The 15,796-nt window shown below is 36.0% G+C and overlaps 1 protein-coding gene across 1 annotated transcript; it reads right to left on the bottom strand.

Annotated features, from left to right (window-relative positions):
- Nucleotides 1-4,108: 4,108 nt before the first annotated feature.
- Nucleotides 4,109-15,796, bottom strand: LOC136798713 (uncharacterized). Its single transcript, XM_067055369.1, has 7 exons — nt 15,577-15,796; nt 11,929-12,111; nt 10,611-10,681; nt 9,978-10,155; nt 5,957-7,406; nt 5,197-5,390; nt 4,109-4,661 (listed from the first exon to the last, which is right to left on the bottom strand). Exons 2-7 carry the CDS (start codon nt 12,104-12,106, stop codon nt 4,276-4,278), a joined length of 2,457 nt encoding a protein of 818 aa, XP_066911470.1. The 5' UTR covers nt 12,107-12,111; nt 15,577-15,796; the 3' UTR covers nt 4,109-4,275.

Genomic DNA, 15,796 nt, shown 5'->3' with positions numbered 1-15,796 from the left:
TTATTTTGAGAAAAAGAGAAATATTCCGATTTTTTTAGTCCGGCCTTAATTGGATGAGTTGAACAGCTACAATTTAAGGACAAAATTAGGAGTAATCTAGGATGAGAGTGCGGATGGATGAAAAATTCCACAGTTAATTACTCCTTATCTATGAAAGATCCCGTCTTGAAATTATACTCTCAAATAGTGTACCATATAAACTAGCCATAGCTTTCACTAACTGCCACCCGCTAATTAATACAAATGCTTGTAAAAACTAATTAATGCTAATTAAGGCTTTTTAATGCTTTATAGCAAAAGTCTGGAAAGAGGCCCCCCCAGCGGACCCTAAATTCACGCATTCACGCAAAAATCTTTCGCAATTCACGCATTCACGCAAGTTTTTCTCGAAATTCACGCAAACCCGATTTTTTGGGAAATCGGGGAAATTTTCGGAAAAATCGGGGAAATTGTCAAACATTTCTACACATTTGGGTGAAAAGCCAGTTTGCAGAGTCTGAATTATCAGAGAAGTCGTTTGTTTTTGTTAAGTAGTCGAGAGTGGGGCAGACGTAGACATTGCAATCTACTATAAATGGTAGAATGCCCTCGTATACGAGGCGCCCCAGCGGAACCAAAATGGCAAGGCTGCTACACTCGAGATTTTTCGACCGGATCTGGTCATGCACTTGAGAAAAACTTAACTCAGTAGTGATTTTTTCCTGTACACCTGACTATAAGCACATTAGCTTAAAGCGCTACGTAAGTTTTTAAGTTTTTAACTTTAATCACATGCCATCACGCAAAATATTTTATTCCTCTAACTTGTCAATGTCGTTTAGAAAAGGTGAAACTTCTCCAGTTAAGGTAACGCGATAGTAAGTGAAAAGATATTGTACAAAAAATATCTTAATCATTATCAAAAATAGGTCAAACAAACTCCAGGGTGACACCATAATGCTTAGCTAAGGGGTAAGGAGGCGCAACCATGGTTTGCGCAGAGAGGAAATTTATTGCATTTCTGTCACCTCGCGTTTTGCTAAAAATGCTATCTTTAACACCATTGAAAAAGAATGTAGTCTAAATTCGTTAAGAGGCGAGGTACGATCGCTTGATAGTTTGCAAAATGAGGTAAAAGGATGAACATTTGTTGCGAGCGAAGCGAGCAAACAAAAATTTTAAAAAGAATAGTTTTAATCAGGGCTCGCGTCTTGATTTCCTAACGTAGAGGGGCCGAAAACATAGTGACTAAGGGAGGCGCAACCATGGTTTGCGCCGACAGGGGAAAATTTCTATTTTCACACTCTGATGTGCTTAAATACGACTCCATTTCAGACTGATTTTGCCAAGAAATGAGGTTCTCAAAAGTCTGCATCATGGGTATTAAATATTTCTTTGAATTAAAAATTTGTGGTGAGGCCTGACTAAACTATTCATGTTTTTTTTTTATAAGCAAGTGTCTGCCCCTACATCAGGCTCGCATTATGCTTAGCATTCTATTGTTCTCAAACAATAGAGCCATTGTTTAGTGACCAAAAACTGAGCCTGCATATGCTTATAAAGGTTATGCTTATAAAAGAAAAAATATGTACTTGCACTCGACTTTTGGCGAGTGCTGCACTCAAAATCTCGAACAAACGTGCCACGTTCTGCAAACTGGGTGAAAAGGGAAATTCCTCGAGTTCACGTGAAAAACAGGGCAGATTCACGCATTCACGCAATAGAAAATGGATTTTCACGTTCACGCAAGTTTTATTAATTCACGCATTCACGCAATTTTTTTTCAATTTTCACGCATTCACGCAACCAAAAAAGCCCATTCACGCATTCACGCAAACCGCTGGGGGGGCCCCTGGAAATGATTTTCCAGATTTCAGCCAAAAAGTTGCTTATAGATTTTGAGCCAAAAATAGACCTAGCACTTTCAAAACTGTTTGCTTTTTATCTCATTTTATGTCAAGAATCATCATTCATATCATGAGAACAGACTTTAATGCCAAATAATGCCGAAAATGCTTTTTTAGGTATTTCTGGTTGCTTTCCCGGTTCATGCTCACTTTCAAGGTTAGGTTGCTAAGGTCAAGTTGCTTAATTTTTTGGCCATTCTCAGGGCTGGATCCTTAGCAACTTGGTTGCTTATATTAAAAATATGTGTACACTCCCCGGGAGGGAGGGGTTTAAAAAATGGGTGCCGGATATGTGCGAGCCATAATAATAGCCCATTTTTTCACCCTCGAAAGTCCCTCAAGCTAGGGGTACAAAAGCCTCTATTCTTTCTCTTATGGTGACAAAAACGTAAAGAAATTCAGTCTTTCCTTTGCATGTTCAAGTAACGCTACAAGGATGACATTAGGTTTTTATGTCATTTAAAGATAAACATTAATTACAATTTCTTAGAATTTTGACCAGTTCTGACCAGTTCTGACACATGTACTTTATCAGACTTATTTATCTCGAATAAAGATAAATTGTTAAAACGCCCACAACATTTTGTAAAAATTGTGTAAATTTTGTGAGACTACATTTAAAAATGGGTGAAGTAATTCACGAGAAAGAACATCTATGGAAAGTATTCTATTTAGAAAGTGAACTTATCCTTCGATAATGCCCAGGGGGGTACTACCCTTGTCGACCGACGGGGGTGCTCCGCTGAGGTTCGAAAAATGGACCCTACGTGGGACTCGAAATTTGCGAAAAAAGTGACCCTGAACGGGACTGAAATTCCAAAATTTTCTCAAATTTTCTACTTTTTCCCCAAATTTTCCAGAAATAGGCACCCTACGAGGGACTGATTTTTCTATTTTGGTGTTTTTGCGACCCTACCTGGGACTCGTGGAGGTTAAAAAAGGTACCCTGACCAGCGGAGCATCCCCGTAACCCATCTTGCCCTAGTACCCCCCCCCCCCGGGCGATAATGCTGTCAAAAAATTAACAAAACCCTTCCATTCTGTTTCTTATAAAAATACATGTTCTTACTATCTTTTTTAAGAGAAGGTCATTTCCCCAAGAGCTAAATGAGCTTTTCTTAGCATCAAGTCAATAACAAGTGTTCGGTTAAACAAGAACGTCAAATGGACGTACAATGACTTGAAATTATTATCTCTCTTTTACGTCATTTCAATGTTAAGCCAAACCACAACTTCGATTGCTTTGTATTTTATTAATGCTGATACTTTTGTGGTATATTTTTATCGTCTAAACGTGAACGTTAAACATAGAAATACATTATCACAAAGAGAAATTATTTGGTAGAAAATTCGCGTCCTTCGAAAAAAGAACACACGCATTTTCCTTTCCTTGTAAAATTCTGATGAATAATGATTCCTATTTTCAATAAAATCAATATGACTCTCGACACTCGAAAGGCTGGGGGAAAGCAAGGGAATCGTATTTATTCTCAAAGGTTCTAGACTTGCTCGCTAGTCTCGTGCCAATTACAAAAGATTTTTTTAGGTGATTAATCTTACAAAATTATGGTATTTTAAGTAATAAAAGATAATAGAACATAATAAGCAAGCTTGGTTGGGGGTCTTTTTTTGAAAGAAAGCTATTAGGAAGGAAAAGTTACGGAGAGAAACTGTCAATGTACTAAACTGAATTTTACTACAATTTCATAAAACTGAAAGGTTAAATATATGACACCCCTGACTCAGAGACCCGGTGAGAATTTTCCAACCAGTGGAAATAGAATAAAAGAGCTAAATATCATGTCTTGAAAAATGTTTTTGAGGATGAAAATTTTTTTAAATTAATTTTTTTTTGTTTAAAGCTACAAAGTCTAATGGGATTTCTAATAATTTAGTGTATTCACAAGAATTCTAATTGTTACGATTGGGGTTATATTTCAGAATACTTTTCTCACTGGGAAAGTGTTTCCTATTTATTTTTCCAGGTGACGGGGTTAAAAGGTCTCTGACCCAGGGGTATTTTTTTCAGGGTGAAATTTGATACAAAAACTGTTATTATATACAAAAGCGACCGTAGTACAGTGGTAGAGCATCCGGCTACGGTTTGCAAGGTTGTGGGTTCAACCCCCAGCCGGGTCATACCAAAGATTCTCAAAATGGTACTTGATGCCTCTCTGCTTGATGCTCAGCAACTAAGAGAAGGATCAAGGGTAAGTGGAGAAATCCAGGGAGAAAGAGTGGCGCCCTCCCCTACCTTCGGGTAGATAGCTATCGAAAGAGGAGCCTTCGGTTCGCCTCCGACTGCGGTCGCAGACTTATATACAAAAAATAAAGATGACCAAAAAAATTAAATACTATCATTAAAGGAAAAATTGTTTCTGTCTATAAATTACGCCTCGACAGGTAGTTTTCTGAATGGCTCTTTGTGAGTGTCACGAACGTTGACCTTATGCAACGGTAACGGTTTTTCAACTTCCTTTTTTTGTTGGTTAGTTTCATAATATAATTTGAAAATTTCACCGCTAATCTCAAGATTACAAACCTCGTCGATCTTCTTTCGAACGTTTTCACGAGCTAGAACTTGATCATTCGATTTGAATAAATTCATCTTTTCACAAAATTTGTTTTTTATTCCCGTCATGCCTTGCACTAACATTTCCATCTCTTTATGTTTGGCTTCCACGTGTAATAGTTCTGTTTCCATTTCCTTGTACTCGGCCTTGTATCTTTCGTTAGCTTGAATCTGTTCCAACGAAGGCTTCAGTTGAATCTCAACTAGAAAAAGAAACAAAGCGAAATTGGAACATTTCCATATTATATTCAGACAAGGGTGGATTAACATTTCTAGCGGTTATCCGAGAAGATTTTCAGGGGGTTTAATGAAAGTTTTTCCATTCCCTGGGGAGGGGGGATAAGAAATTATTCTGAAACTTTTAAGGGATAGAAGACAGATTTTAGTTCGTTCACCCTCACTTTACGGCATGAAAGGGATTTTTTTTCGAAGTAGGAGAATCTTTTTTTGGAAACTTCGCCATTTAGTAGGGAATATCAACACATTTTCAAGAATTTCGTATGGGTTGAAAAGGTTCGTCAACCCCTATATGGGTAGGTATTAAAACGGAACAGGCCTTTGGACCTCGATATTAAGTCAATTCCAGAACTAAAACAAGTGACAGTCTGTACATATATGAAAATCTTGTTTTTGAATGATAAAAAGATGAAGTAGAGATAATATCGCGGAATATCTTTAGATTCTTCCAGATGATGCTTTAGGTGGCGTTAGGAGCAAAATATGAAAAATTGTATTTACCATTACTGTATTTCTTGACCTCGTTAGCTAGGTCATGCACTTGGGATTGAAATTGTTGAAGCTCTTCTTGTTCCCCAATGTTTTCATCGAAAAGCTTTTCCTTTAAGTCGGCGGTAATCTTACGCAATTCGTTCACTCGTTGAGACACGTGGTTTCGTTCTTGAACAGATATTTCCAATTCTTTGGATATATGCCTTAATCAAAAAAAATAAATAAAAGAAGTTTATTGAAATAGTTTGCTGGTAAAAAGAGCCCATAGAATCTAAAGGCCGGTCTTGCGCGCGCTGCGATCGAACCTTTTGGCTTCGATCTTTTTTGCTTGGAAAAAGATGCGTCTATACAGAACTTACTGTTTTGGTAAATTAAGTCGATCAAGTTCGTAAAATTGAGAAACCAAAATTATTAATAACTAAGAAAAAAGAGCTTTGCGATTCTTGATATGCGTAAGTCATTTTTCTAGCGGAAACACCCGAATAAATCCGGGATTTGACCTCTCTCTGTTACTAAAAAAAGAAACACGGAGGTCAAAATCCGGCTTTTTTCGAGTGCTTACATCAAAAAATATGACGGCATCTTGACTTACGCATATCAAGAATCAGTGATATATTTTTAATCAGACTGAAAAAATATTATTAACCAAATAATACTGCACTCAAGCTAAACTTCGGCTTGTCGCATAATTCCCATTTTAACGTTTCTGAAGTTTTCGCTACAAAGCAAGCATATTACAAACAAAATTATGGAGAAGATAAATTCTTACTTGATGGCTAGATCATCATCTTCTTTCAACATGCAATGCCAACGGAGAAACATGGTGAAAAACACAAGTGTGCCGATGATAATATCCAATTCAGATTGGAACTTCTTCATTCGTTCGCCAGCTTCTTGTAGTGAAAATTTGAATCTGTCTTCAGCTTTACCAAGGTCATAAGCAATGCGATGATGTTGGTGAAAATCGTGTCCACAGGTTTTACATTTTCCGGTAAGCTTGCAGATAGCTTGACAACAATACAGCATAGATTTCCATTGTTTGGCGAACGGTACCCAACATCCTTTGCAACAAGTATGAAGATAGAGATTCTTGACCTTTTGGGGTTCATTCTTTGGATTGATTTGTTGTTTTCTATGGCAATCTGGATGAAGGCATACTGTAGAGGGTTGATCTTTTGGTTTGAAAACAAGTTTTGTTTCATCGAGTTCAATCAATTGCATGCCTCCTTTTTCAGCTTCTTCCTTCATTATGGTTTCATACTTGACGATATTTTCATTGTTGGTGCAACACACTTTGATGAGAAGCAAACTGATAGTAACCGTCAATGTCTTGCATTCTTCCTGGGCTCCAAGGATTGCTGCGTTGTAGCTCTCTAATCCATCGATGTGGTTGAACAATTCTATCATATTCTTACTTGACTCTTCCCAATATTCTTTTGCTTTGCCTTTTTTATCATCTTGTGGAAAGCCTTGACTTTTAAATGCAAGGTAAAGAATTGGGAAATTATCAAAGTAGAACATCTTCTCATCTGTCAGTTCGATGTCTAATTCCAATTGCTGAAGGGCTTGCTCGAGTGGGTCAATACTTGGTGCATCCTCGAAGTTGCATATGCTTGCATATGTGTATGCAAAGAGCACATTTTCGTTGGCTGACTTATCAAGTTGACTGAGCAAAGACTTGATGACTTTTTGAAATTGGGCATTGAGCTTATTTTCATTGGCTTTCATTAAGATGATAAAAGAACTGACATAGGGTAGCTGTAGTATTTGATTTAGAGTGGCTTCTAAATTTTTTTGGTCAACATCTTGTGCCGTCTTATCATCGCCTATGCTCCCATTGCTCGACTCAACACCTGGGTTATCTATTATGTGTATCTTATATTTACTGCCTGGAATTTGAATAACAAAATGTTCAGGTAATTTAGTAGTAGATGCTGAGGTATTGCCTTTAGATGCTTCTGCTGTGAGATTTTTCGAGATTCCGCCAAATGGTATCTCAACGAGAACAGATTTTCTACTCTGCGGGTTACTTTTATCTTTAGTCCTAAACTGAATTGGTGCAGCTACATACAAAGGACCCTTATCAGCATTTTCGAAGGAGCCATGAAACAGCCAATTGATTAGAAAATTGATAAATGTTGATTTTCCATCTCCAGATTTGCCAAACATGACAATGTATAGATCTTTTGTTATTTTTAGCTTGAAACCTGGCTGCAAACCTGAAACACAAAGAAGAATTCATATGTTTTCCTAAATCATGAAATATAAAATTTTTCAAACCATCCCGTCCCGCTGGCTTTCTTGCGATGAAAATTATGTACTTTCTTTATTGTAAAATTTTCATGTAAAAAGCGAGGGTGAAACATCAGACAACAAGGAAGTTGTGAATATCAGTGTGTCCGAAAAAAGCAGACACATCTTTATGTAAATTAGAATCCTCAAACTCATGTAAACTGTAGACTTAAAACAATTGAAATAAGATTTCAACTCAATGTTCAATCAATAGATATCCAATTCCCAAGACTATTGAATACTCTCGGGTACCTAATAGCCGGGGGGTTGGAATAAGCGGGGGGATTGGAAAAAATCTTAAAACTTAATAAGCGGGGGGGGGGGTGGGTTGGAATAAAAATGTTCTGGGTAGAAAATTTTTGAAAAGGAGGCTAATACAGCAGAATAAGGACAAAAGAGGGGACATTTTCCAAAAAATTTAATAAGCGGGGGGGGGGTGGGACGGGGGAATAAAAATGTCCTGGGTGGAAAATTTTGGAAAATTAATTAGCGGGGGGGACGGCTATAAGCCCGGGGGGGGGCACTGACCTTGACGACCGACGGGGACGTGCCGCTAGAGTTTCAAAAGTCGATCCTGTCAGAAATGAAATTTGATGAAAAATAGACCCTGTCAGAAGAAAAATTTGATGAAAAACCTACCCTGTCAGATTCTACTGTGAAAAACCTTACCCTGTCAGATTCTACCCTGAAAAACCTACCCTGTCAGATTCTATGTTAAAAACCTACTCTTTATACACGTTTTTCGCGTTTTTCGTAAAGCATAACGTGATATCAACATTTCCAGGCTAAAAACCTACAGCATTGCATAAACATTAAACCTCAATACCTGGAAAACCGACCAAAAGAATCGACGACGAGAGTTATGCTTGAATTGATCTTTTCAGGTGAAAATCTGAATCGAAGTTGATTGGATACTATTCGAATTGAGACATTTTAAAAATAAATCCTCTCTAAATCGAAATCTATTGGAATTAATAGGGTATTTTCTTATTCCTAATGAACTAAGGAAATGTGGAAAATAGTCCATTTGAATATTTATTGTTCTAAGTTAGATATTTTAACGAAAATGTTTGACCTACCTTTTGGGGTTAGTTGACCTACAATTTGGGAGCCTTCATAACCCGACATAAAAAGTCTGTCAAATTATATAAAACGTTTTTGTTGTACTTTCATAACATGAAAGTATTACCTGAGAGATGATTAATGTTGGCACTTTAAGCTTTTACGACGTGTCACAGACCAGCTGGGACCCGAGCCCAATCAGAAAATTTGCCTAAGTTTTGAACAATAAAATTTCTACCCCCATTGGGAATTTAGTAGAAATTTTTTGACCCGATGTGGGAAAAGTTCCACCGGGGCTGTGAGGCAGGGGTGTTGTTACATTATTCACATATTTTAACACAGAATCTTCAACCTACAAAATAAAAACAACTTTCTTGTCTCTTCTATTCGTCCTTTCTTTTACTTTTCATCATTTGTAGCACGATAAAATTAATATCTTTATTAATTCTTTGTCAGAGTATATTTCTAAAATATGAATTTCACTTAGAGAACAAAACTTTCCGATGAATACTGAAATTTCGCTCTCAGCAACCGAATCTTTTCACCTACATTCTCGGGGTCAGGTGCTGTAATGTTTTGATTATTATTTATAATCGGCCAACTTGTTTCATTGTTTTCAACTAGTCGGAACTAACTATCATCTGTTTTCAAGTGGCAAGTGGAATGTTATAGAAGGAATCGGAATCTTACGTGATCCTACGGTAAGGGTCTCAAAATCAGAACTGATGAAGTCTAGGTTTGAAAGGACTATTTTGCAAGTATAAGCTTTAAAACGACGCTTTTACAAAGCGGACGAGAGCAAATGCTTGCTTTGTTTGATTACCTATGTTGTGTGGGAGATGCGCAAGACTCAGAAGGTTTCGATTTCGAACTCGAAAAGAATAAAAGTTTCAAAAAAAATTTCCGGAAACAATGTTGTTAGTACCACTATTCAGCTGAACATTTATTCTAAATAGTTCAATAGAGATATCGTTGAAATTAGCCTCGATCCCTTTAAGAGGGCGCAATGGCGGGCGTGTGATGCGAGACAACAGCAGCAAAGCGCCTGTGTTGGCCGTGCGATAAGTATTTGCAAAAAGCGGTTTGCCCCTCGCAGGGGTCTGCTCACCGCCGCGTCAAAACGATTTGCGAAAGAACTCTACATGGAAAAACGGCAAAAACAGACCCTGTCAGACACACATCATGAAATTGCGCCCCTGTCAGATCAGGATTTTGCAATTTTAGATACCCTGTCAGTAATTCTGCAACACTGAAAAAGGTACCCTGACCAGCGGCACGTCCCCGTACCTATTTTTGCCTAAGTGGCCCCCCCCCCCGGGGCTATAAGGTATAGTACCCGAGAGTAGGTTTTTAAATTGAAATATCAAAATAATAAAAATGACATAAATCATGAGGATTTCACTTTACATAAAAATTTTTCCGCATACTGTACTTACCAATGGCTGAATCTGTGAGGAGTTGGACTACATCCGTGTGTTGGTCAACCACGATGTCTTTTAAGGGAATGCTGTCATTACCAATCAAAATTTTCCCACCACACATTGTACCTAATGCAATTTTCTTTTCATCTGATATGAACGCACCATCAATCTTTTTCAACAAAATTTTGTAATCCTAGAAGAAAAGGGTTAAATGGATAACCTCCCAGTGTATCCCGGGCTTTATTTACGTTACTTATGGACGCCAGAGAATACCCTGGTTACGTAATCTTACGCGTTCGAAAAGCAGACAATGCCAGGGTATTATCTAGCCCTATCAGTAAGCATTAAAAAGCTAATAATACGAAGGGAACGAGGTTGAGTTAAAGGGATAACCAGTTATTTTTTTATTTTTTTAGGATATGTTAAAAATAGGTAATTCTGAGGATAAAATTCAATTACAGTTTATTTGAAAATTGTCACAATTAAAAATGGTCACAACAAAAATGGACCCTTCTACGTTGACGGGCACGTCAAAAAATATGTTGACATTGGAATGGTTTCATTTTGGGGAGTATATACAAAGAATTTGACTCGTTTTTATGCATAATTCCGATGCTATGCTTGCTATAACTTTTAAACAAAACATACGGCTATTAAAACATGAGCGAGTTGGATTTTTTCTGGGTACTGACGATCTGCGGTCCACATGAAAACCACATCTAAAATAAACAAAGATATGTTTCCGTTGATCATATTAATCACTTCAGACAAAACGAAGTAACAAGGTAAGTACTAACTAAGAAGAAAATTTCATCCAATTCCTATTTGGGACGATTCGGGACCCTGGAACAAATCTCTGGGTAGTTCAAAAAGGAAATAAAAAACATTTTTTGATACCCATCCTTTACAGTACTAATCGCTGAAAGAAAAGATCTATTAAAAAACCGAAGTGAACAAATTTTGCAGTTTTTAAATGGTTAAAAAATTAGAGCATGAATTCTTTTATGCAAAGTGTGCAAATAAATTTTTTCAAGTCAAATTGAACTGTGCAGCGTGAACTTTGGTGTGTAGTAGATAGCAATTATTTTCCAAAATGATTGTATACACGTTTTTTTTTATTAGAACCTAGTTTATAAGAACAATAAGAAATTCGTCGAAAAATTAAGAATATCTTAAGAACATGCCCAGCCTCAGTTTGGAAAAAAATGACAGGAAACTACAATTTTTTCCTCTTTTTAAGCAGTTTTAACCGAATTTAGGGGTGGATCTTCAAAAGTCGAGAGTCAAATATTGTCCAAATTTTGCCAAATTTAAGTGCTCTTTATTTTATATCATATTGTCGATTTAGAGTAGTCTGAAAAATTAAGAACGCATTTAAGAACATTCTAGGCTGAAAATTGCTAAAAAAATAAGCACATCCAGGCTCAGCCAAATTTTAGGTGTTCTAATAAAAAAAACGTGTAATAAATAAAAAAAACGAATCAATCAATTATAACTTAAAAAGAAATCGTGCTATTTATTAATTTAGAATGATAGTCATTATTAAAAACCCGTTGTATTTCTCATAATAACTATGTTAGAATGATGACTCAATGCAGGATCATGAGTTAATGATTCACTTTTTGCAATTACTTTACCGATTCTACAATCGTGGACACAGGGGATTTCCCACAGTGGGAACTTCTATTTTAATCTTTAAATGGGAAAACAAATTATATTGTTACAAACTCAAAAAAATCAAGTGGAGATGATTTTGGAGTGTAATTTTCCCCGTTGAATTTTAAATGACGATAAAATCAAAGTCCATTTCCCTGTGACACCTAAATTGCAGGGTATTTTTCTACCGGGGACGAAATTTTGGTGAAATTTCTCATTGGGGCAGGGGTCCCATCGTATCTAACAATACACAGGGGTGTATAAGTCCTGAAAAGGTATGTCAAAATTTTGAGGTAAGTCAATTAGTTACCTTTTTCAGCTTGATTATGAAGTTCTTCATCGCTACTACTGGATATCATTGCAGGACATGAATTGATTTGGTGTTCTTGTAGCTTCTCCTCATTTTCGAGAGTTGTCTTGCAAAATTGACATGTTATTGTTGATCCATTTCTCTTCTTTTTTCTTTGCTTGCCACCAGCTCTTTTCATTTTTTCTGAGAAAATTTAAAGTAAAGCCTGGAAAATTGGTAGTTCGTTCTTTTGTAAATATTTCTGTTGATAGAACAAGCAACATGATGAATGGACCTACCTGATATAGGTAGTTCGAACATGCTGAATGAAGATGAAAATGTTCGAACGAAAAAGGAAAGATAACAGCATAGCATAGATATGCGTAAGTTTGAAAACATGATGAAACTTGATTCACGTTGGCTTTCCATTGTTTAAGGTGGTAGTTAACTGAGAAATGGAAAATCATCGAAAAAATTGTCGAATTTTGGTTTTTGGAAGTTTCGAGATCCTTAGGCCTTTCTGAACATCTCCTGAAAATTTCAGAGCGATATCTTTATCATTCAGGCCGCAGTGAGCATTTTTATCCTGCTGGGTGCTTGAAAAATCGCCCTAGCAACAGAAAAAATCCCGTTGCTAAGGACTTATTTCTTCAATCTTGGCCGGAACATAGCAATGTGATACGCCAGAAGAAAGCTCTTTTTACGCCCTTTTCGAGCGTCAAAATGTTTTTTCCCGTGGCATTACGTCATCCTTAAAATTAAAGATGGTAGCCTCAGAAAACAAACCGAAAAACAGAGCTGTAAGCATGATTCTACCGGTTAGTGTAAAACGCAGGTCGCAGGTCACAGGTCACAGGTCAGTGATGACAGGTTAACTCTAATCAATGTCATTGCAGATGAAAATGTTTGGAAAACACAAAGAATTATCAAAAACATAATTCTCAAGCAATTTCATCCATATAAAACCATTTCAAACATCAAAATTTAACCATGTGCTTTTATCGATCTTTCGCGGTTGGCGCCGTGTATAACGCAGACCAGAAAATATTTGAAACCATATTATACGTATAACAGGTATATTACATTTTGTAATGTTTGTAATGTTATATGATGGTTACATATAATAAAACAAATCGCTCTAAAACTACCTTCTTAGAGAACTCACGAGCTTCTGATTGGTGTAATTTTATATCCAGCCATATTGTTATCATCACATTCGGCATGCTGAATATTTTTGGTGTTTTTCTCTTGTAAGACATGATATTTTGTAATTCTGTCAATATTTTTGTCAAAAATTGTCATTAAGTCATTAAAATGACAATTGAATAATTAATTAGTTTCATCCTTCTAAAACCACTCTCTTAGGGACCTCACAAGCTTCTGATTGGTGCCGTTTTATATCCATTCACACTATCAACATCACATTCTGTATGATAAATATTTTTCGTGTTTTTGTCTTTTCTTGCATCAGATTTATGATTCTGTTAATATTTTTGTCAAAAATTGTCATTAAGACATTAAAATAATAACTGAATAATTAATTAGTTCCATCCTTCTAAAACCACTCTCTTAGGGACCTTGCAAGCTTCTTTTTGGCGCCATTTTAAATCCATTCACACTATCAACATCACATTTTGTATAATAAATATTTTTCGTGCTTTTGTCTTGCTAGGCATCATATTTCATGATTTTGTCATTATTTTTGTAAGTAAGTGTCACTATGTCAAAATAGGTTATTATTCTATTCAATTGTCATTTTATAATATCTAAATAGCATGTACTACTTTTTTGTAATTTAATGCGCTATGTATTGATGTTATGTTATGTATATGTTATGATCTTTTTTTTTTCCGGTCTGCACTTTGTTGACCTGTGACCTGCGACCTGTGACCTGTGACCTGCGACCTGTGACCTGCGACCTGTGACCTGCGTTTTACACTAACCGTGATTCTACAGAATATTTGGCAAGTTTCTGCAAGTTTTAGATCGAAACTTAATCTCTTTGATGGAAATGTTTCATTTAAATGAAGAATAGACTCTAAGGAAGCTAGAAAGTTGCTGTACATTGGTTATGTTGTAGGATTTCTGGGGGATTTCTGCGAAAAACTTTCAATTTGTCGCCATTTTGTTTTGGGCATCAACATCGCGCTTTTAGTGACTGACATTATGTTTTGTAGTGAAGTTAAATGTAAATGAGATATTTCCAAGCACAACATGATGTAACAAAGATGGAAATGTGCTTTTTAATGAACTGGAAGTAACTTCTCGAGACACGGATTGTCATCTGACACTTGACCACTCAAACCGCTTTCGGTCAAGTCCGCTCATTGTCAATTCAAGTCTATATGGATAAAAATATGCATCAGAAAAGTTTTATACCTACAGAGAGTCACCCTGGACTATTAATGAACATTTGGACACATTTTTCTGGCAGTTTCCACCCAAATTTGATGTTTTCGCAAGATCACCGCAAACTTTGCTATTAATTATTATGTTTACGTGACTTAAGCGCAACATGTTTTTGTTGATTTTTGGATAATTTATCAATTTTTATGAAATTCTTATCTTTGATTCATGAAACCTGTATGGTTTGATGACTATTCAGTGAAGAAATTTTTTAAAAGAGCTTTCAAGCTTAAAATAATACGCATTTTTGTCTTTTTCCTTGATTTTCTCAAAACGCGTTTCCGGGGGTTTGCCAACGCCTATGCAGGTTTTTCTCGGGATTGACAAGTGCTAGCTCCATGACATTTTCAGGGGTTGTTTCTTGTACCATTTGGCAGAGGATAAGTGAAGAAAAAATTCAAAAAAATCTGTCATTGGTTCTAAATCTCAAAAATTACGTTTTTTAGGTTCCAGACCCCCTGGAAAAGAATTTAAATTTTTTTTTTCACTTATCCTCTGCCTTTGATGAATACCAACCACCATACCAAAAATCTTTTGCTAAAACGTTTTAGAAGTCTTTAAAAACCTGTATGGAGAAAATTATAGTACGTAACCCCCTAGTCAGTATCACCCCCGTCTGTGCTATTTTTAGAATTTTTTTTTCATATTTTTCATTATCAATAGTTTTACTACCATTGTGGAAAGTTTCATTGACATATCTTAGATATTTCAAAAGTTATTACAAAAAAAGTAAAAAATAACTTTTTCCATTTCTCAGTTAACTACCACCTTAAGAGGCAAGGAGCCACATATAGATGATTTAAGGATAAAATCTAATGAACCAACTTCAACAAGTCTGAAAACCGGCCCAAACGTCTAAAAATATTTCTTTAAAAAATCTTACAGTCTTACATTTTAAGGATAACCATTTCGTACCACTGTGTAAAAAATCAAGAAAAACTCAAGGAGGAATTTCACACAGCCCCATTTTTAGGCACTTATTGGCCCAAACTTGCCCAAATTTTTTTTTGAAAACCATCAGATTTTAAACAATACCATTTCACATCATTGTGTTAAAAAAATCTGAAAAAAATACCAAGCCTATCGTGAGAAATGCTCATCTTTCAAAAATGATGAATGGGAATTTCCCCAAATAAGAAAATCCGATTTTTACGGTCACAAAATATTTTCCGATAAAAACGGCTTCAGTCACTTTTTAAAGAACCTTGGCTTAAGAATAAAAAAATTGCAAACAAAAAGTCAAAACAAGAAATTACATCTTACCTTGTTTTTGTATGTTTCGATACTATCCTTATCTTATACAAATTCTTCTCGCTCGTCAACAAAACTCAATACTGCAGCACAAGGTCTTGTACAAACCAGTCATTTCAAATTAAAAACTTCATTCCATTTTGTAAACATTATATCCAAAATAAACGCCTTTATCCAGCATGCAATGCTACACATTGTTGGTTTCTGAAAGGGATAAATATCGTGGCTTCAG

The sequence above is a fragment of the Clytia hemisphaerica genome, unplaced genomic scaffold (assembly GCF_902728285.1).
Source record: "Clytia hemisphaerica strain Z4C2 unplaced genomic scaffold, Clytia hemisphaerica genome assembly, whole genome shotgun sequence".
Lineage (NCBI taxonomy): Eukaryota > Metazoa > Cnidaria > Hydrozoa > Leptothecata > Clytiidae > Clytia > Clytia hemisphaerica.
The sequence above is the reverse complement of the archived record's forward strand: the minus strand, read 5'-3'. Positions and strand labels throughout refer to the sequence as shown.

Bases quoted from the DNA above. Each gene is read 5' to 3' on its own strand.
- LOC136798713 (XM_067055369.1), bottom strand. From the start codon at position 12,106: ATGAAAAGAGCTGGTGGCAAGCAAAGAAAAAAGAAGAGAAATGGATCA. The intron at 7,407-9,977 runs GTAAGTACAGTA...TTTGTGTTTCAG, and splicing joins CCTCACAGATTCAGCCATTG to GTTTGCAGCCAGGTTTCAAG. The intron at 5,391-5,956 runs GTAAGAATTTAT...TTTTTGATTAAG, and splicing joins GATGATGATCTAGCCATCAA to GCATATATCCAAAGAATTGG.